The sequence below is a fragment of the Thunnus thynnus genome, chromosome 7 (genome assembly GCF_963924715.1).
Source record: "Thunnus thynnus chromosome 7, fThuThy2.1, whole genome shotgun sequence".
NCBI classification, from domain to species: Eukaryota; Metazoa; Chordata; class Actinopteri; order Scombriformes; family Scombridae; genus Thunnus; species Thunnus thynnus.
The window spans coordinates 6403928-6426131 of NC_089523.1; the positions used below are offsets into that span (position 1 = coordinate 6403928).

The 22204-nt window shown below is 39.4% G+C and overlaps 1 protein-coding gene across 1 annotated transcript; it reads left to right on the forward strand.

Moving 5' to 3' along the window:
• Positions 1–522: 522 nt before the first annotated feature.
• wdfy1 (WD repeat and FYVE domain containing 1) lies at positions 523–22164 on the forward strand. The gene is made up of 12 exons (XM_067594016.1): positions 523–757; positions 2506–2573; positions 2748–2821; positions 3012–3066; positions 9988–10138; positions 10243–10355; positions 14491–14617; positions 15681–15786; positions 16272–16373; positions 16487–16617; positions 16855–16963; positions 18516–22164. Exons 1-12 carry the CDS (start codon positions 621–623, stop codon positions 18573–18575), a joined length of 1233 nt encoding a protein of 410 aa, XP_067450117.1. The 5' UTR covers positions 523–620; the 3' UTR covers positions 18576–22164.
• The last annotated feature ends 40 nt before the right edge of the window (positions 22165–22204 follow it).

Here is a 22204-nt window from a genome sequence, read left to right on the forward strand (position 1 = left end):
AGGCATAATAATGGAAAGTGCGAATACTGTGGAGAGGAAGAAACAGTGGACCATGTTTTATTGTATTGCCATATTGTATATTGCCAAGTATGTTTCAGAAAGAGAAGTTTTAAAGGATGCACTAAGAAAGATTGGAGAGCATAATATCAGTAATATTCTAAAAAAAAAAATCTTCAGATGACAAGTGTTGGAAACTCCTACTAGAGTATTTTAAGATCAACAAAATTAATGAACAGAATCTGAGAAATATTAGCATTATTTATTTATTTATTTATATTTTCATTTGGTTCCATTTTATTTATTTAATTATGACTATTTTGTTTATTGTTTTGATTGTAATTCGTTGTTTGGTAGAAATATTAGAGAGAGAGGGTATCTCTTTAGTCCACACTCCAGGTCAGTAGGTGGCGGTATTGCATTCAAAACCTGTTTGCCAACCGCTAATAAAACTAAACGAAGAAGATGAAGGTCTCACTCGACGCTCATGCCCCACTATACAGCCTGAATTGGTTAGGCGCATTGTTGCCGTCATTACGGTAACGCTGACAGCAGCTCTGGGTGTCAGCTGATCCTCAGTAGGAAAATCAGCTGCAGGAAAACACTGCTGGAGAGTTCAAACCATGGCTGCGGAGATACACTCGAGGCCCCAGACCGCCCGACCGGTACTTCTGAACAAGATCGAGGGACACTCAGACGCCATCAATGCAGCTGTTTTAATACCAAAAGAAGATGGAGTGATCACGGTCAGCGAGGACAGGTGAGCTCGCCAAGCAGGCTAAGCGGTCGAAAGCCCAGCAGCAGCAGCTAGCGGGCTCGGGCTATTTGCTGGTCGTTATATCAGTATTTCTTGGTACACTGTTTCAAAAAGGACACAACAAACATTTATTAATTCCCCAAGTTATATATATTTAGCTATAGACATAATTTTTTGGTTGGGATATCCCATATGGAGCTAAGGAGCTAAGGTTAGCCCAGGCGAGTGTGGGGTTTGGCATTTGACACATTCATTTACCAAGAATGAGTCGTTTCCATAAAATATCCGCACCCTAGCTTATCATGGCAGTAAACAGGGAGATAACATTTGTATTTTATCCCGTAAAGCTGGTTTTACGACTCTGCTTTGATGTGCGTAACAGTTGTGTTAGATTATTAGTTAAGCTACCTTGCGACAACTCATTAGTTTCTCCAAATAACTGACATGCTGCCTTCAAGTGCTCTTAGTCATCTTTATCACAAGGGAAATTACATGTAGCCTAATAAACGTATTAATTTACTTGCTGTTAAAAATATTATCGCTGTGGCGTTTATATGTAATTAAACCATCAAATCAACAGCATATTTTCAAGGAATTGTGAAGGCAGCAGTGCGGCTGTAACTGAATGAACTTCCTCACTGGCTCTCACTTTAACGGTTGCCAGATAATCACAGCTGTGAAGGTGGTAAACATAGTCCTACTTGTACATCACATTCACCGGGCGAGGGTGATGAGCTGTAAGTGTTATCAGGGCTGTCATGCTTGGTTTCAAGTGTGAAGAAGCAACATCCTCATTTAAAGAGAAGGGAACTTAGTTGCTGTGAAGAAATGTGATGCAGTTTCCATTAGACAGATAAACCATTTGATAATTCAGTGGGGAAGTTGTGGGACGTTGGTGTGGCCCTCTTACATCTCATTTCCTTTAAAAAGGTTTAAAGAAGCTTGTTTTAAATGCACTTAGACAGCACATGTCATATGATTCTGGTAAACAGAACATGACAGAACATACAATATGTACTGTGCAAAGTTGTCCAGTTTTGTGTGCTGTTATAAAGGGGCCTTTAAAATATGTACTATATAAACAGACTAGAGCTAAAGTGTTAAAATGCTGTAAACCATAATACTTACTGAAAGAACACGTTTCAAATAAGCATTAGCCTAAATGCCTAATTTACAGTGTATATACAACAAACTCTGAGGAGCTGGTAAATGCCAACGCAAGGACAGTTTCAAAAGTGGTTCAGCATTGACTCATCTCTTTTGTAATTCAGTCTTGACAGTATTGTTTACAAAATTTATGTGCAGGCTTAGGTGTCCACCAAAATGTGACTTCACCAACTGAAATTAGTAAAACACATTTTTCGTACATATGTTACTCTGGCCGTTTCAGTGCTCTTTTGTGTACAGAGTCAAGCATTGCAGAGAGAATTAGGGCCGCTTTCCCAGAGGAGGATTAAGCCCAGCTGTACAGTAGATGTGAGCAGTCTTCAGTGGAGATATCCATGGAGTATTTCTCACTGAAACATGCCTCATTCTCACATCACTTTTGTATTTTTTTTTTACTGCAGGATAGGTGCATGCGTAAGTAAAATATTAGAAATGCATTTAAAGTTGAAATCCCCATTGTCCAAAATTGACCTTCATAAAAGAAAGTAGACAGAATGTCCTACAAGTGGCCTTGCACCAGTAACATAAGAAACAGGAGAGTGCTCTGATTATGCTTGATTATACATTCTACCATTTATCCTCAGAACCATCCGGGTTTGGCTGAAGAGAGACAGCGGTCAGTACTGGCCAAGCATCTACCACACAGTCTCCTGTAAGTAAGACTGCATTATCTCAGTGGAATAATAAATGTGTGGAGAAAATTTGGAGAAAAAAAAAAATCAAGAATCATTTTAGACCACTACAGCCACTCAATACACACAGTCTGCAACGTGGCATACTTTATTTTGCTGCTTATGTTGACTATCACCCTCTGTCTCTCCTATAGCTCCATGCTCTTGCATGTCGTACCACCATGACAGCAGACGCATCTTCATAGGCCAGGACAATGGGGCTGTTGTGGTAAGTAAGACTAAGTCAAACAAATGGACTCATATTCTCGCTCCAGGCTTACTCTTTTGAATGGTCAAACAATCTAGTTATTAAAAACCTGCATATCTGGTTCAAACAGGCCTCTTCTAAATGCCTGTGGGGGCAGGATGGTTATTTGATTTGAAACTTGTTTTTTTTTTTTTTTTTGCCTGCCTTCTAGGAGTTTCTCATCTCTGAAGATTTCAACAAGATGAACCATGTCAAAACATATCCAGGTGAGATCTTAAGATGAGAACACATTACACACAGCTGTCAGGTCCAGTGTGACAGTCCCACTGTCATTCTGTAATGTGTTGTTGATCTTTGACTGACAGCCTCAAACTCCTTTTGATCGCGGTATGACGTATGATTGCAGTATGATTGCAGGCTACAACATCACAGCCTCCCTTCATTGACAAGTAGCCAAGTGGTTGCAAAGATTAACAGAATGACAGTATACAGTATCCACAGTCCATCCATAGATTAAAAAAACAAACAAAAAAAAAAAAACATCTGCATGAACCCTTTCTTATGGATTATTCCGAGCAAATCCCAGAAACAAAACTCTGCCGCTGCAAATGTTATGGACTGTAAGTTGGTTTATGAATTAAAATATCATAGAAAACACTTTCTGGCGAGAATAGGTATACCATGAAACTGCATTCTTCAGTCTTTTTCTCTACCATAGTGTATTAAAGACAGGTGTTACATCCAGTGAGTTTGCAATGAAAATACTGAAAACGTGTCGATTGTGTGCTGCTCAGTCCTTTTGCTGTCACTTACAGTTGGAAACATATTCTGAGGTGTATGAAGCTGAGTAAATGAGTGAAAGGACATTACTAAGCCATCAGAGATTCAATCTGCAGGCCTGTTTTCATTGGTGACATGTCCACTATGGGTATTTGTATTTGAATTATATGGCCTTATACTGTAGTTCTGGATACAGTATGTAGATCTCTAGAGTGACTTTGATCTGTGCATGTGAGTAAGTGTTTCAGTGGTGGTGTGTGTACTGTCAGCTGCCCCTCCTTGCCCCAAGAGACATCAGGAGACTGTCAAGGGAGAGCTACGTTGAGCATGAGTGACATAGCTGAAAGCAGCAGTTAACTTCTTCTCAGTACTTGCATTGTTTTGTACTGTTAGACCAAGCAGAAGGAGTGGACAATTAGACAACATAAATGTCTAATAAAAGTTTCCTTTTCCATCAAAGTGGATAACCCTATGATATATACTGTGTGAATATAATTGATCAGAATTATTAGTTAAAGTAGATAGCTGATGTTTTGCCACTTCTCAAGTGATCATTAAATTTAAGTTCAAGTTAACACATATACATAAATAAACTAGAAATTAACTGGAGGTGCGTTGTGTTTTGTCAATAGACTATTACATCATATATGCTCAGGTAGAGTCTCCCTTAAAAGTGATCTGTGGAGTTTTCTTGCTAAAAAAAACAACAAAAAAACATTATGTTTGCATGCATTGTTTCCCACCAAACTCCTTGTGTGCATCCTTGAGGCCTGACAAACATGTGGAATGCATTTCTTCCTCATAAAACTTTTGAAAAGCAAATTTTTTGAATATTTAAATCATGCGTTGTTTACATCCATGTTTGCTAGCTTACAGTCATTTTCTTCTTCCTTGCCTTTGTTGGTGCTTTACTTTGTTTCTTTGCATCTGCTGCCAATGGCTGATCAGAAGTATGGTGTTAAACTGGTGGAAGGACTGTGTATCAGCCTACATGGCGGCTAGCAGCTAGTTAGCATAGCTAGCATCATTAGCATAGCATAGTAGTGCTTTGTGTCGCTGTGGTGTTTCCAGCTGTTAAACTGGAAACACTGCAGCTACACACAGCACCCTGGCACAAGAAGAAAAGTTAAGTTGAATGGTTGTGGGAAATAAAAATACGATGTGTCACTCAGTTGTTCTGACTGTGGTGCATGCTGTGGTGCCCTTATATTCACATTAATGGGCTCTCATTATGTTCCACTCTGGAGTGGCCAACCACCTAGTGGTAAAATTCGGTATTACAGTCTGGTCCAGTATTTGGTTTAATATCATACTTGTTTGAAAATTTTTACATTGGTCCAACCCTAGTGTGCATGACACCAACAAAACAAGGACTCATGAAAAATCGCTCTATAGTGCTACTAGTGGCCAAAAACTCTACAGGGTACCTTTAAACTGTACCAATAGATTCAAGTATAAGACATTTAAGAAATGTTGTAGTCCTGTATTATATTATTATTATTATTATTGTTATTATTATCTAGTTTTTGCTTACTGATTGACAATGAAGAAGTCACAGCCCTCATGTAGCAAGCAGTCATTTACAGCCTTTACATCTTGACCCCATCTCATAGTGGTCTAATTTGTTGGTTATGAACAGAACACTGTTCCAATGACTGTATCAGCAGCGATTTAGCCTCCTCAGTGGAAAACAAGGGAAAACAGCCAGCCTGTTGCTTTAGAGAGGAAACACCACATGTCACCACTGGAATGCTCCATCTGGTTTCTACCACTTGTAGCAAAATCAAGCAGCAGAGTCTGAACAGCAAAAATATGACTCACGGCCAGATCAAATGGGCATTAGGATTTGTCTGTGCACTTCAAAGATATGCAGGGATCAAAATCACCATTTGGCTTTTGGCAGTCAGTGTTACTTTCCTCAGAGCTGCAGACAAAGGAGTCTTGATTTCTTTTCTTTCTTTTTTTTTCCAAGGGATTTTGGAAAATGCTTTTCTCTGTGTAGTTCATATTAATTACTTGCGTTATTCTGTAATCATGGTCATGGTGGCTTCATGCAGACAATCTTGTGAACACACTGCACAAGGAACAAACATTGTTGCTCCATCAGACAAGAGACAGCAACAGTCTACAGAAAACACAATAGTATGTTAAATAGATTTAGGTGATAAAAAATGTTTCTGAAGTGACTAATGCCAGAAAGAAAGAAGTATTTTTAGAAAAGTAGAGTAGCAGAGGAAAAAGGGGAGAAGGAAGATCAAAGTTTCAGCCACAGAGACTTGACCACAGTTTGGTCATGAGGCAGTAAAATGCAAGAGGACAAATATACAAAAAAATGTTTTCATTGATTAAAAGTACAAGTATATCTATCAATCAATCAAGTTTATTTGTCACATGTAATCATAAAAAGTATAATCACAGTGAAATGTGGTCCCATCAGTTCCTTCAATTTGTGCATTAAAAATAGTTTAAATAGAATAGAAATAGTAATAAATATATGTGTATGATTGGAGGGAAAACAATGAAGACAAGACTCTTCTTCTTCAAGCCATCTTCTCATTTCTTACTTGATGTACCATTTTCCTCAGGGGCCAGAGGTTACTAGCACATGGTCCCCGGAGGAGGACAGTCTTTACCACTGCCTTATTCAAGTCTGTTCTTGTCTTGGACTGTCTGAACAACCTTCCCTATGACCCAGTTGCATGGAGGGGTGGCAGTCTTAGGCAGTGACCTCCATTTAGGATCCTGGTGGCCTGAGGGAAGAAGCTCTTCCTGAGCCTCTCAGTGCTGGCCTGGTTTATCTGGTACCTTTTTTCCGACTGCAGCAGGGAGAAAAGGCCATTATCTGGGTGGTTGGCATCCTTAATGATTCTCCTAGCCCTATTCTTGCAGCACCTGATGTAAATACCCTTTAGGCAGGGTAGAGCACTGCTTATTGTATGTTCAGCTGAACATACCACTCTTTTCAGGGCCTTGTGGACCTATTATGTGCTGTTTCTGTACCAGGCAGTGATGTTCCCCATCATGATGCTCTTGATGGTGCAGGAGTAGAAATTCCTCAGTATTTTAAGGGATACCCAGAATTTCCTTAAGTGTCTGAGGTGAAACAGTCTCTGCCTTGCCTTTCTCATAACTGAGTCAGTATGCAGTGGCCAGGTCAGGCCCTCGCTGATGTGGACGCCAAGATACTTGAAACTGTCCACCCTCTCCAACAAGACCTGTTGATAATAAGGGGGGCATAGTTCCTTACCTGCTTCTTCCCAAAGTCCACTATCAGCTTCCTAGTCTTGCTGACATTCAGGAGTAGGTTGTTGTCCTGACATTGATCGACCTGCCCACTGATACTGTCTGGTCCTGGTGCTTTCTTGCCATTCACATGCTTGAAAACCCTCCTTATGTCATGCTCAGAAAGGGTGATAGGTGTGAAAGGTGCACCCACCCATCCATCAACCTCTGCTTCAGCTGTTTTTGCCTGCCAGCTGCTGCTGGCCTCAAAGCGAGCATAAAAGTTGTTTAGCTCACTTGCTAGAGACGCACCAGCACTTGACAAGGAGGAGGGGGAGGCTTGACACATGTTTCTGGGATGCCCTCATAGTACTGTAGTTTCACTTTGTTCTTGTTGTCCCTTTTTGCCTCCTTTATTGCTTCTTACATTGTAGGCTGCTGCTTTATAATTGTCCATGTTTTCAGACTGCAGCCCTAAGTTGTAGGCTGTAGTGCGTGTGTTTATGGCATCCCGGATGTCTCTGGTAATCCATGGTTTCTGGTTGTGAAATGATTTAACTGCAGTTTTGGGTACAGTTGCTTCTGTTGTTTCACAAATTAAATCCACCACGGACTCAGTGAATTCATTGATGTCATCGGTGACGTCGACAGTGGTGTCCTGGATTGTACTCCAGACTGCTTCATGTAGTGTAGACTGTAGGGCAACCTCTGATTGGCCTGACCATTTCCTGACCTCTTGCGTCACTGGGGCGTGCGTTCTAGTTTGTTTACATACTTGGACATACTCAACAAGAAGGCTGCATGATTGCTCTTCCCGAATGTGGTGAGCAATTCTGCTCTGTAGCTGTTTTTGAATGACATGTAGCAGTGATCCAGAGTGTTTATTCCTCTTGTGGCGTAGTCAATAAGTTGATGGAAGTCAGGCATAACCTTAAGATTAGTCTAATTGAAGTTCCCAGCTACAATCAGGATTACTGGTCTGCGAGCAGTTCAAGTCTTTGCAAAGATCCGACAGGGCAGCCTCTGTGCTTGCCTGTGGTAGGATGTAGACTGCCGTGAAAATGACTGATGTTAATTCCCTTGGTAGAAAGTGCCTTTTGCATTTGATTGACAATCATTCCAGATCAGGTGAGCAGAATGGGATAGCATTTTAATATTCACACTGTCACACCAATCCTTATTCACCATAAAGCACACGCCTCCTCCTTTTGTCTTGCCAGAGTCCTCCACTCTGTCAGATTGGTATACAGAAAAGAGTCGCGTGGTTGAATGCCACCGTCCACGATTTAGCCAAGTTTCAGGGCAATGAAAGGACATTACAGTTCCTGATATCCCGTTGGAAACTGATGTGGGCATGGAGGTCGTCCAGTTTATTAACCAACACCTTGGCTAAACAAGATACTTGGCAGAGAAGATCCATGCGGCCAGGATCACAGCCGGTGTTTAATCCCTCCACGCTTACCTCAGTGTTTCCTCCAATGTTGAGATGGATGCAGAGATGCATGCAGAGATGGTCTTGCTTGTCTATGTGGTCAGGATCATAGCTGGTGTTTTCCCCCTCCACCTTTCCCTCAATGTTTACTCTGATTTACATTTGAAAACCTCGACCAGCCAGGTAGCAGAGTTGGCAGAAGGAGAGTTAACAAAGTGGTGAGTTGACCATTTCCCTATACTGATGAGTGACTTGTAGTCATATGTTATCTTTGTTGAATATTATTAGCAGAGCTAGAGGTGACTGAATTGGTTTACGCCTTCTAGAACCAATAAAATGGGTTTATTTAGCTTAAATTGGACATGATTTCAGGTTTATCGTTGCCTCAATTCTAATAGTTAATCTTACTTTCTTGTGCACTAAAAGAAGAGAGAAATTACTTGTTTTAGCTTGTCATGTGAGAGATGCGCGGCCATACAAACCTGATTTACCCAGTATAGCATTTCTCATTGAAGTGTAATAGAAGGCCTGTCCATATTTCATGCACAGTAATGTGGTTTGTTACACCCTGCATCAATAGATTGTAGCCTATTGAACCCTGACTTTTCCTTTTAAATTCTCCCTTATATATCTTTACAGCTGGAAAAATTATAGAGGAAAAATATTTTCCACATGATTTGATAGTTTCATGTCCTCTCTCTGAATCTACATGCAGTATTGCAACAATACATGCCATCATTTTATAGCTGCAGTGTTGCATGAAATAGAAATAAATAAGGGCTCTTATTAACTCTTAATAGTTCAACATGATATAAGATTTTGTATCTTTGGAAACTTGGGATGTTATAAAAAAATAAAAATAACTCTAAACATTTGTGATGATGAGCCAACTGAAGGTCCATTTGAGAATATATTTTGGGATGTAAAATTGTTTGATTGCACTGGTGAAATTAGGGCTGGGTGACATGGCAAAAAATAAAAAACGTTACTTTAGACATGACGAGCACTCCAGCTATAGCCCTGCTAATGTTAGCATTAGAATAGCCTCGTCAGCGGATGCGGCTGAGTTTGCCAGCCTGGGTTCAATGTTTACCTGGGGACAGACTCCAACATAGAGACTAATCTGAGGGTGCTGCGGTATCATCACATCAATTTCGTGCCCCTCGGTTCCACTCATTTTATTTCCCTCTTTTCCAGAGGACATCCACTTTCGTTTATTTCTGCTGTGTGATAGTTTGTTAGATCTATCCATATTGAGTAAAAAACGCCTGAAGTTTATCATCTTTATCAACATAACTTTTATTGCGATCCCGTATCGAGATCAGATACTTTACATCAGCAAATACTGTATGTTACGCATCAGCATGGTTTCTGTATTTACCCTTTCTTTTATATTAGCCACAGTTTTGGACAATGCAGTGTTTCAAAAAGGCTTGAAAACCTGCTGAATGTAAAACCATAGATGTTGAATACAGAAATTTGACAACAAAAGTGTGCACCTTAGAGGTGATTCCCAGATGGACTATTAACTCTGATAGGAGTACAGTCGGCTGAAGGGATTTGTCTGACTTAGTCTGGATTACTGCGGCAGTAAGCAGAGCCTCTGATGGGATCAGCACTTGGAAAAGGCAAATTAGTCTTATATGGTGCTCATCCATGACAGTTTGGAGAAATGGAATAGATGTGATCTTGTCTGATGTTTATCCAACATGTCTTGTGCATTTTTAAAATGTCGTGTATGTGTGTTTTGCAGCCCACCAGAACCGTGTGTCAGATATGGTGTTTTCCCTGGAGAGTGAGTGGGTAGTGAGTACTGGCCATGACAAGAGTGTGAGCTGGATGTGCACTCAGAGTGGCAGCATGCTGGGGAGACACTACTTCACTGCCTGGGCCTCCTGCCTACAGTATCCTTCATTCACTCACTATGTGTGCAGCACTAACTGTAGGAGTATTTCTCAGTTGAGTTGTTAACATGTCGCGCCTGTTTAAACCCTGACCCCCTGCTCAGATACGATCACGAGACACAGCATGCCTTCGTCGGCGATTACTCAGGACAGATCACGCTGCTGAAACTGGAGAAGCAGACGTACTCCACCATCACCACACTGAAAGGACATGAAGGTAAAGACACACATGCTGCATACACACCTGCCCAGAAGTGAAGAATCATGTTTATCATTGACAAAACTTCTGTTTTTGAAATGAGAGATGACCCAGTTCTTCCACATGACTTCATATGCAAGAAAATGAAACTGTTTTCAATGTTCAAAAATAAATTTTGCATGATTTTAGTTATAGATTTATCTATGTGGCTATTTGAAGGATTTGAAAAGTCTGAAAAAGCATCGAAATCTATTTCCTGAAAAAAGGCCTTAGAGGTTTTTAGACTTTTTTAAAAATTATTTTTTAACAGCATAAAAACCAGATGATAGAAATAAGGTCAAGAAGCCACAAGCTTATACAATGGAGCTTCCCTTAACCCAAAGGAAAGAAATACAAACTAATAAATACAGCAGGATTCATCAAAATACAAAGAAAATAAATGACAATAAGAAACACACAAAATGAAGAGAAGAGTCCATCAATCAGGAGACAACAGTACTTTAAAAACAAAGAAATACACGAATGAAAGACAATAAAATAAAAATTAAGACATCAAGAATTAGACACGAATTAAATGTGATGACAATTTGTTTCTTTAATTTTCAAAAGATAGCAAGTTCTTCTTGTTAATGTGTATTTTAGCATTCCATATCTGTACACCACGATATCTGAGCGAACACTGACCATGTTTCATTTTGTAAAAAGGAAGATGAAGATGAGCTGATGGATCTGTCTGGTGTTTATAAGAGTGAGTTTAAGAATCAAATTTTTAAAAAGTTTCTAAAAGATAATTGGAGAAAAACATATATTTATATAAACACACACACATAGCTGATGAATATTTAAGTCATATACTGAAAGAATGTTAAGTTTTCTGAACAAGGATACAGAGGTCTCATTAGAGTTTGAGAAAGTTGCCAAACTTACAGATCTGTTTTTGCAGCACATGAAGCTTATGGAGATCTCAGTTTTGATGAAGATCCCCAGTGATTTCACAGTTTTGGTACAAATAAAATGAGTATGTTTTGTTAATATGTAACTTCCCATCAACTAAAATGCTAAAGAAACAAGTGTAAGAAATTTGAGAAATTTCCATCAGTAGATGGAAGCTAGAAGGTATTGAAAAGTCTTCAGTCACAAATCCATCTGTTCATTATATGCTGCTCATCTGGGTCCAGCTTGCATTTATGTAATTAAATATGTCATTAGGAATTTTGTTACACACTGCTGGGAAATATTGAAACCATATAATATAATAGAACATAACTCTAGGCCATATTATCCCTACTGGTTTTCTGTGATATTTTCATACTTCATACAAGCCGGTATGATTGTGAAACAACTATTCTATTCAAGTCTATATCTACCCTGCAGAAAACCAGAATAGAGTTTTGAACCCCAGCAACAGCTTTACACACTTGAACATTATTTTCCGAGTATTGTCTCCAGGCAGGATGTGACACCATTGAAAAGAAATCCAATCTTTTGGCTTTGGATGATGGTGATTGGGAAATGCTGTCTCATAGTGCTGGAGAAATTCCCATAACTGCTGGTTTAGGCTAAGATTTGGTAACTCTGCTGTTCTTCCAGCCATCCAATGACCACTTGATCTCTTTTAGATGTGAGTACTGTCCTTCTGGAAATCTCCCATCTAAACACAAACGCTTCATCAGTGGATGAACATTACTCAGATGATGGTTTATATTCTCTAGTGTTTACTTTACCTTTTGAAGTCATTCAGTGTTCTTGTAGCTGTGCCAAGGAAATGGACCACACAACAAAAACAAACTGCCAGGACACTTCACTGAGTGAAACAAACCATTCCTTATGCTCTTCTTTGGGGATTTATCACACATGAACTCATGAGCTTGTTGAGAAAAGAACGAACGATGACTCATCTAAATGCCTATCTCATCTCTCTAAAATGCCTCTGTTTTTTACCACAACCATATTGCTTACAAAACTACAAAACATCCTCTTTATCAAGTATTGACATATGTTAGTATACATTTTATAAGAGTCACAAAATGGAAATATATTCCCTGCCTCTCTTTTATCTGCAAATTGACTGCAGTGTTCATATAATACATTTTAATTGGACTGATGGTAATACATATTAAAGGGTGTGGCTTTGGCTCAAGCTGTGTACAAGCTGGAGTTCCATCCAAATATTTAATGGAAATTATGATTAATCAAATTTGGAAAACAGAATGAAAAGGTCAGACTTTGCCTTGCTCACATCAGGGCTTTCACATTTACTTTTTGCCAAACTGAGTCGCATATTGTAACTATATTGCATATAAGTTTGCTTAGAGTTTGTGTGACTGATAGACTTATAGTTGCAGTAGAGGAGCATGTTTTTTTCCACTAAACATTATCAATAAGGAGCTATAAATGGCTTGGCTCCCTACTGCGTGCTGCATGTGGCTTAATGAGAATACTGTGTAAAAGCTGAAGTACCTAAGAAAGCTTTGATAAGCGATTAGATGACAGGATTCTATGGTTGTAAAATGCTGTGTGGGTCATGTAGCTACAGTTTCTGCCGGCATAATCAGTCCTCCACCACCTGCCACAGACCATAAATTATTCATCATATGACTGGAGTGGGTCTGACTTCAAGAGCTTTATTGTGTGTCCCACAGTTCAGTTCCTGTTGAAAGCTCAAAAGAGTTCCAGTGGAAAACATGAAAAGAATTATGTCTTTGCAAGTTGGCTTGTGTGGAAAATCAGTGATACAACAAAATCAGAAATGCAGTTTAAGCATTTTAAGTCACCATAACTCAGGTTTAAACAGATTGTACATACTTTAACAACATTCTGTTTCATACTCAGACAGAAGGAAAGTGAAAGCATGTGTGATGTGCTTTATCCTCTCAGAAGAACAGGCAGATGGTCTGTGTTGTGTAGCTGATCAGTTGAATGCAACTGTTCTCTGCTTAATTAGAGCCAAGGGCATGACAAAAAGGCTGAGCCAGAACAAAGCCATAAAAAATGCTAATACTGTAATTCCACAAACTATTTACAATGAAATCTGTGCCCATCCGTTGTCAGATCATTGGCAACAGCTGTTAGTCTGCTGTCTTTTTTTTTCTTAGCAGTCTCAAGGAAAATAATTTGGCAAGTAGCTGTATTTTCTCATTAGTTAGTTAGCTTCTTGCTAGCTACACAGGCTAACCCCTGGCAACTAATACCAATAGACAGATTTTAGAAATGGATTTTTATTGTGGGGTTAAATAAATGAGAATTAGTTATAGTTATGTTGGCAACATAACTATGATTGGACAGTGCTGAGCTTTTCTTGCTCTTCCAGCAATTTTCCACAGCTCTTGTTAGATGTTAGTTATGTTTTCTTAATCAGCTGCTTACTATAACAGATGTAGTCTTACACGAGCAGAAAATACTCTGCTTTGAACAATAAGTTGCGTCTGATGTGATTTTTCCACAAAGAAGTTCAACTACCTAGTAAGAAATTCTTAGAATTACATCTACACTCTATCCCTCTTTGGAAAATCCAGAATCCCTGAATATTAAAGTTCATTTTCAGCATATGTGCACTGGAGGCTTCAAGTTTCCACATCACACTATTTATATCACAAATCATGCTCGCACATCCTCATCTTAAATTCAGATTTAAGGCGAACTGAAACTTTCCCTCTTCAGCAAATGAATGTGAAAACAGCCTTCTAGTGTCAAACTCTGCACGTACATCATTCTGCACTGTGGAGCTCAAACATCCAGCTGAAGGGACAAGAAACGAAACACATTTTTGAGTGGAGGCGGACTTTTTGGCAGTAAGTTATCAGGGGCTTTAAGTTTATAGCGTTGTAGCCTAGAGGAGTGCCACTGGTAAGCAAGACATTACAATAAGTAGCCGTATACTGAAACAATTAATGAGATCTTGGTAAGATCAACTCAGTGTGGTGTGCATTAATAGAAAAACAAGGCTCATCCAAAAATGGCCAGATTTATGCCTTTTTAAAATGAGAAGGCCCTCCAGTTCCAGACTGAATGTGTTTGGTCGGAGTTGGCTGTAGTTCTCCTGCATGGCACTGGGTGGAGCCAACAAGTCAGACCTTAACACTGTCCCTCCACAGGCTCTTGCACTATACATGTAACAAGTGTGTTCGCCTTCCTCTCTGTGAATTGCTTCCAGGTAGTATAGGAGTCCTGTGGTGGGACCCCGTCCAGAGGCTGCTGTTCTCAGGGGCCTCCGACCACAGCGTCATCATGTGGGACATCGGAGGCCGCAAAGGACGAACGCTACTGTTGCAGGGACACCAGTAAGTCCTGCAGCTTTGAATATGAACATGTGGCTTAAAACGTGAACCAGGGAAAACGGGCTGTGATGAAACGACATGTAGATGTGTCGCATATTTCTCAGAGGACAAAAAAAACACCTTTTTCTTCTCACAATAGCGTCTATCTGTCTGTCACAGTCATCCCCACACTCTCTTGTCACTGGCAGGTCTCAGTGGTGTCAGTAACAGCTGTCCCCAGGCGCTGACTCTGTTTTTATCTCCACTTCTCAGTCTTCATACATATTTCACCACCCTTTATCCCCTCCCCTCTCCCCCGTTAACAGGAGTCATCGCAAAGCCCGTGTACTGTGTGGCAGACTAGGCTGATAACAGCAGGATTTACAGAGGTTTATTTCTCAGACACCCATAAAAATGAGAATTGTAATGCTCTTGTGGTTCGGAAGGGTCCTAAATCCTGTTTGACCTGGTCCTCGTTTCTTTTCAACCCTCTTTGTGTCCTTTTTTCCTCCTCTCCTCCGTTTTACTAATGTATTTAATAGACTTCCTTTTATGGGATTTAACATTTATATGACATTGGTGGTATGACAGTTGATATGATCAGAGAATTAATGAAAGTTTTAGTTTTAAAATTCAATCTGTGTATTTGTTTTATTGTGTTGTTTAACCTTTTACTCTAATCCTTATACGTGTCGTAATAAAAGCTGCAGTCATTCATTTTTGGCCAGTAGGGGACAGAAAAACATCAAAATAAGCTGACACAGTTTATCATACTGTTATGTTATGCCTATATGTTAGCACAGGGTTGACTATGAGCAAGAAAAAATATCTATCTTTGAAGCTGTTGAAGTTTCTACTGTGTTCACTGCTAGTCACCAACTTTGTCTGTCCGCTGTCTGCAGCTGGGCAGTGGTTTTATCAGTGGCTCAGCAGTAAATGTGATGCCAAAATACTAAAACAATGAGCTAAAAGAGACTAAACATCAGCAGATTAGCAGGGTTTGGTGTTGATTCTCTGTGATTTTTTAAAACTATTGCTTAATTCAGGTTTATTCATTCATTTTCCCTCTATTCCGCGACTCCCTCAGTGAGCGTGTCCAGGCCCTGCGTTACCTCCAGTTGACCAGGCAGTTGGTTTCGTGCTCAGCTGACGGAGGCATCGCAGTCTGGAACATGGACACACCCAGAGAAGAGGTTTGCATCACTGTTACAGCTGCTGTAAAAAAAAAAAAAAAAAGGGTGTAACTAAATAGTCTACTCACAGTGTTGTACTATACAAGATACAAGGTTGATAGCTTCATATCCTTTTTTATACCATTATTTTCAGGTTTTGCCATAAATAGTTTTTCTCATTGATGCTATTGTAAACTGTAAAGTAATAGAATCTCTTACATGAAAATATAAATCAATATGTTTTACAATCAGATGCTTATAACTGCTGCTAACTATGTTCTAGAAGGAAAATAGTACTCACTGCTCACTCACTATAATACAAGCAGTATACAGTAGCTGCCATGGAACTTATGGTATTTTAGAGGGGCGTTTTGGTCTCAGTTCTGGTTTGAATGATTTAAAATAATGATCATAGAAGTACTAGAAATTATTTTAGTAGCACTTACTTTGCATTGTGATGTTGCTGAATGTTTAATGGCGGTCTTCACCTGTACCTGTTTCTGCAGGCGCCCCAGTGGTTAGACAGCGACTCGTGTCAGAAGTGTGAGCAGCCTTTTTTCTGGAACATCAAGCAGATGTGGGACACTAAGACCCTGGGGCTCCGACAGGTAGGAGAGTGGTGTCCTTACTAAAGTGCACCTGTATCAGTTTTTCTGAACCGTTGTTAGTCCTGCGCACCATTCAGTTGTCAGTAGTTTATAGATGTATTTCCTGTGTGCAGCACCACTGCAGGAAGTGCGGCAAAGCTGTGTGTGGGAAATGTAGTTCTAAACGCTCCACGTTCCCAATTATGGGCTTCGAGTTCCCGGTGCGGGTGTGTGATGCCTGCTTTGACACCATCAAAGAAGAAGAGTGAGTAAAGGGGTTGTGTCAATAATTGTAACTGATTGGTCACTTCTATCTCTTTTTCTTTTCATTATATCCCTGTTTTCAGAAGCAAACCCTGATGAAATGCTGTCATTGTGTGTGTGTGTGTGTGTGTGTGTGTGTGTGTGTGTGTGTGTGTGTGTGTGTGTGTGTGTGTGTGTGTGTGTGTGTGTGTGTGTGTGTGTGTGTGTGTGTGTGTGTGTGTGTGTGTGTGTTTTGCAGTCGAACACCGTTGGCCACATTCCACGAGGGGAAACACAACATCGCCCACATGGACATGGACCCATCTAGAGGCCTGATGGTCACATGTGGAAGCGACCGCATTGTTAAGGTCAACAACAGTTCTTTGATAGCAGATACAGTAATTCTTGCATGTGATCGGTCTGTGTCAAACACAGGTCCTTTGAATCGGAACAGAAACAAATCAAATATTCAAATTAGTATTATTTTTCAAAGCTGTTATCTTAGATTCAGATTCCTGGTATGAAATAAGACTGTCTGCAGTTGGTTATTAAGTAAAGCATATTATCTGTAATCTAAACTCAAGTATCAAACACTTGACCCCTGTACGGCTTGAAAGGTTGTTGAGGCACTTACACATATAATTGTATGCCTGTAAAAGGCAATGAAGCACCTGAGTGGTGGGGTGCTGTATATTAAGATGACAACAGACAACAACAGTGGAAGACAGTTTTGAAGGAAGCTAGTAGAGCTTGTTCAAAATTCCCCACATTTATATGACATCTCTTGCTGCTGCCACTTTTTACACCATAATCTAATTTTATATTGTCCAAGAACACATTTTAAAGGAAGATAATATTCCAGTGTTGGTCAGAAGTGATTTGGCTCTGATCTGCCCCCTTGTGGATGTATATTTTAATCCTCCAGGTACGGACAAAGCCAGAGGCCAATGCTTGCATTGTAATAAAACAACTACACTCTTAAAACAGTCACTCTAGTTAACTTGAATTCATGTCTGTTACAATTTACTTCGTTTTCACTGTGGAAACAAAGCATCAAAACTGTCACAGTAACTTCTTAAACCACCACCATGATGCTGGTGCAGCATAGTATATCTCTCCAGTTACACTCTATTTTAAGTCCCCCTGTTTAGCATTAATAAGCAGCATATAATTAGTTCATAAATTGTTTAACACTATAGTATAGCAGATATGAGTGTTTATTAGTGTATAACTCCTGTGGGCAGCCATAAGTAGACACTGGTATATAATGATAATGAATGACAATATAGTAAAAAAAAAAAAAAACAAGTTTTCACAGGAGAATTTATAATAGCTGACAAATACTGTACATTAATAAACACATTATAATGTACATATTACTGCTTATGACTATATAATGTGTCAAACCATGTATTAACTATTCATATACTGCTTATAAATGATAAATAGGAGGACATAAAAGTAAGTGTTACCACTTCTCTGTCTGTCCATCCATGTGCTCATTATGTTTGCGACCATGTTGCTAGGTTTGTAAGCAGGCAGGTGAGTAACAGAAGCAGTGTCTTTAGCTATATTTTGATGCATATGAATAGACAGCATAGAGGTGGATTACATACTAGGGAGAAGTTTGTTTAGATGTTCCTTCACCCTTTCAAGCCTTGAGGGGGTGATTATTGAAAAAATAAAAAGCTCACATCAGTCATGAATTCTTGCACTGTTTCATGTTCATATTTATTTCAACTGCAAAACTGGTGTAAGCTATCAAGAAAAATGAAAGTCTTAAATCTAGCTTGTTGACAGAAAAACTGTCACAAAGCTGCAGCTGCAGATGATCTGCTTTATCGTTTACATCCTGTTCATGAGTGTTCTCAGCTTTGCACCACCTCTCCTGTCATCATCATTGGCTGTTTGTCTCCACAGATCTGGGATATGACGCAGGTGGTTGGCTGTAGCTTAGCAACAGGCTTCTCTCCGCGCTGATTGGTCCAGCTGACTACGTGCCCCCCTCCACCCCCCCCTCTCTCCAAGCTCCGCCCACTCTTCCAATGTCATGGAAACCCCTCTGTACAGTATATCTCCCCATCACGCCTGGGCTCTTCAGCTACAACCAGGCCTGCTCTTGGTGAATGTGTGTGTGTGTAAGTGTGTGAGTGCTGATGGTGCAGGTCTCCACATTCCTTTTGCTTCTCATAACAAACTATCCTTTAATTTCACTACTCCTCAGTCCTACATGAAAGTGTGTGCGACTGATTTTTTGACTTTTTGCTCTGAATCCGAAACAGAACCCTAAGCACAACGATGGCGTGTAAGTGTGTGTACATGTGTGCATGTATCGTAATTATTCCTCCTATGGGAGGAATGGTATTGATATTAGTGTTTACATTTAATATTTCTGATGCTTCTTTTGACAAAGGTCATTTTTTTTATTACCTTTGCACTGTAACATTAGGTTTCACAAAATCGCTGACCTGCCAGTCCTGTAAAAAAAAAAAAACATACACTAGCTTCTCCTGCTTATTATTGTGGCCCACTAACTGCATATTACTCACTGTCACTGTAACATGTATAAAAACCTAAAAAGCATCTGTATATACCCCTGCATCATGTTTATAGTAGAAATACTTGCTTGAAATGACTCTTTTTTTTCCTCTCTCTTATTGATTTCTTGTTTTCTCTTTCACTAGTTGGCCTTAAATCACTCTCAGGAGGTTTTACATCAGTAGGTTGTCGCTGGGCGGGGCTCTTGATGTCAGTCGTAAACCATCCCTAACGTGTATTCATTCGAGCATTGTAAGAAAATCAATAGAGCAACCACTTGTTGATAGATGAATGAAATCTCTCGGTACATTTGAAGATGCTGCCGGAGAAATTTGATGCAGTTGTCAGACGTTTGCTTGACAACGCTGACACATCCTCTCACCTTATGAACCCAAGTGAGGCAGGGAAAATTGGAATACGTCGCCGTAGTAACAAGTCATGTTTGAGTGTCATGCACTGACCGCAGCATCATCAAACATATTGTTGCAGCCATCCTGAGATGAACCGTTCTATCTTGATCAGTTCAAGATTTAATCTCGTGGTCTCAACCAACTTAATTTTGATAAACAAGTCTTAAAAAAATAGCACATCATTAGCATTTATCACTCTCTTTAGAAATCTGTGTTTAGGTAGATGCGACACATGGCACTGATGGTATAAACCCAAGACTCTAATGCCTTGTGAGAATTACTTGTCATCTGTAATTAAAAAAGAAAAACAACAGAGTTACAAATTATACTGTGGTGCAAAATTGGATTAACTTTTACCAGAAAGGCACTTAGGTACTGGACAGGTACTCTAAACTCAATGTAGCAAATGCTGGTATGCTGAAGTCATTGCCAGCTGAATCAGGGCTGCCTGTGTTCCTTCAAAAGCCTTAAAGAGAGAAGGACACACTCACTAAGCCTTTTTAGTAGTTTGTCGGTGCTTACGACTGTTCACCCATTCACTCTCACGCACTCACCTTGTTATAAAGCTCTGGATGTCTCATTTGTGTTCCTTTAATCCTGTTCTTTTTTTTCCCCTCATGTTCTGTTCTGAACTCTCTTACAGCCCCCCCCCACCCCCCCCCACCCCCACACACATACACACATACACATCTGTGTTATAAAGGATGTCTCATAGCGCTCTCACCACTGCACTGAATTGCACAACTCGTGGTCTTTGTCGTTGACTTAAAACATTTTTGCAAGTTCTGATTTGGGAGAGATAATAGCTGGATTAGATGTAGCGTCCTTGTAAATAGTGGCTAATATCTTCTAATGTTAGACTAACGCTTGCCTTATTGTAAGTGGAAAAATGAGCATTATACTGTCGGAGTTCCTGATTTCAAATGTAGTTACATTCCAGTTTTTTGATTATGTAGTGTATATTTATATTTGTAGTAAAGTATTTATCTATTATCACTGTAAATGGTTGTTTACTTTTCTTTGTGCCCATCTAGTAGTCTTTATTTCCTCGTGATAGCAAAACTAAAACATGTTAAGCAACTGAAGCCCATTCAAACTCTAATGACAAGATGAAATGAAATGTCAGATTAAGCAGAATTTTACATCCTAACAAGGACAGAGACTGGTTGGTTAATCAAGTCACAGCAGTGGTTGTTATATGACCGCTATTGTTTCCCATCATCAATGTCCACATCAATAGATAGACAGATCAATAGATATTTAGATGTCACACAATATAATACTTGGGGTTACACTGAACGCTGAAACAGATTGAATATGTCAGTAGCCAATATTATATACTAATGTTATCATGGTGACATCAGTGGATGCTCTGGGATAAAACATGCCTTAAATTGTTATACATAATTATCACAAAAATTGGCAAAATGTGTCATTAAAGCTGCATTAATTTTTTTTTAGCTGAAAACATTTTAAATACTATAAATATATGTTGAACGTGTAATCAGAAAGTTGACATATGGAGCAACATTAGGATTCATTTGGGGTTCCTTACTCTGTCCATTTGAGGAATATATGTCCAATATTGACTCTTAGCTGTTCACTTTTAGCTCTATTTTGGTCTCCACCAACTCCTGAGGAAAATATCTGTCTTTTAGCTGCTTAATGTTCCACCAGGGGACAGGAAAACATTACAAAATGACCCCTTTTCACATGACATATGTCAATCATTTGATCCATTGGTAATTTAAAAATATTGGTGCAGCTTTAAAAAGTCTTTGCATGTTTCAGCGCTGTTAATGTACTTCAACTTCTGTCATATTAGAAATGGATATTTTCTGGCTGATTATGACTTTTTTGTCAGCTCCCAATTTTGGGAAACTGATCAGATAGTCTAACCTCAAGTATTATTAAAAACTCATGTCACAGAGCGTCATCAGGGATCTACAGGGTTATTGACGATGCTACCGTACAATCAGGAGTCAAAGCTCTCCTTTCCTATTTCACTTAACTCAACATTGAAGCTTCTTCCAGTCATTACTTCTAATCATGTCCTGGTAACAGATTGTCTTTGGTGATAAAAAGGCTGTCTGCTCAAACACTGACTCCGGGGTCTTAACTGCATAGCAGATGGACAAGATGTTAAAGGTTTGATGAATGGCTGGATTGGTTGTTTGCTGAAAAAGCTAATGAAATAGATCTTCAGATTACCAGACTGTCACAGGAAGGAAGGAATAGATTTTGTCAAGTCATAAATGTCATGGTTTATTTATAGGAGTCATTTTGTTCAGTTTTTGTCATCTTTAGTTCATCTAACACTAGAATGGTCAGCCTTCATGTTTATGACAGGCCACATTAACACTTAATGACTCATTTTCCACAACACCAGGGCCCATATCTCAAACTCTGTAAATTGATTTCTGTTTGACTTTTTCTCTTCTAACTGCTTGTAAAAGACACTTGCTGTCCCAAAATGATGTTGTTAATGTATATCTCAAAATAATTGTATTTTTAAATACTTTTGTTGACAATACAGTACTGACTTTGGTCTCCCTGTGACCTCAAACCAGGTCACAGAGAGAAAAGAATCAATGCTTAATAAAGATATTCTGATATGTTTATTTGACTGTTCTTTTTCTTCTGGAGAGGTTCAAGAATAAA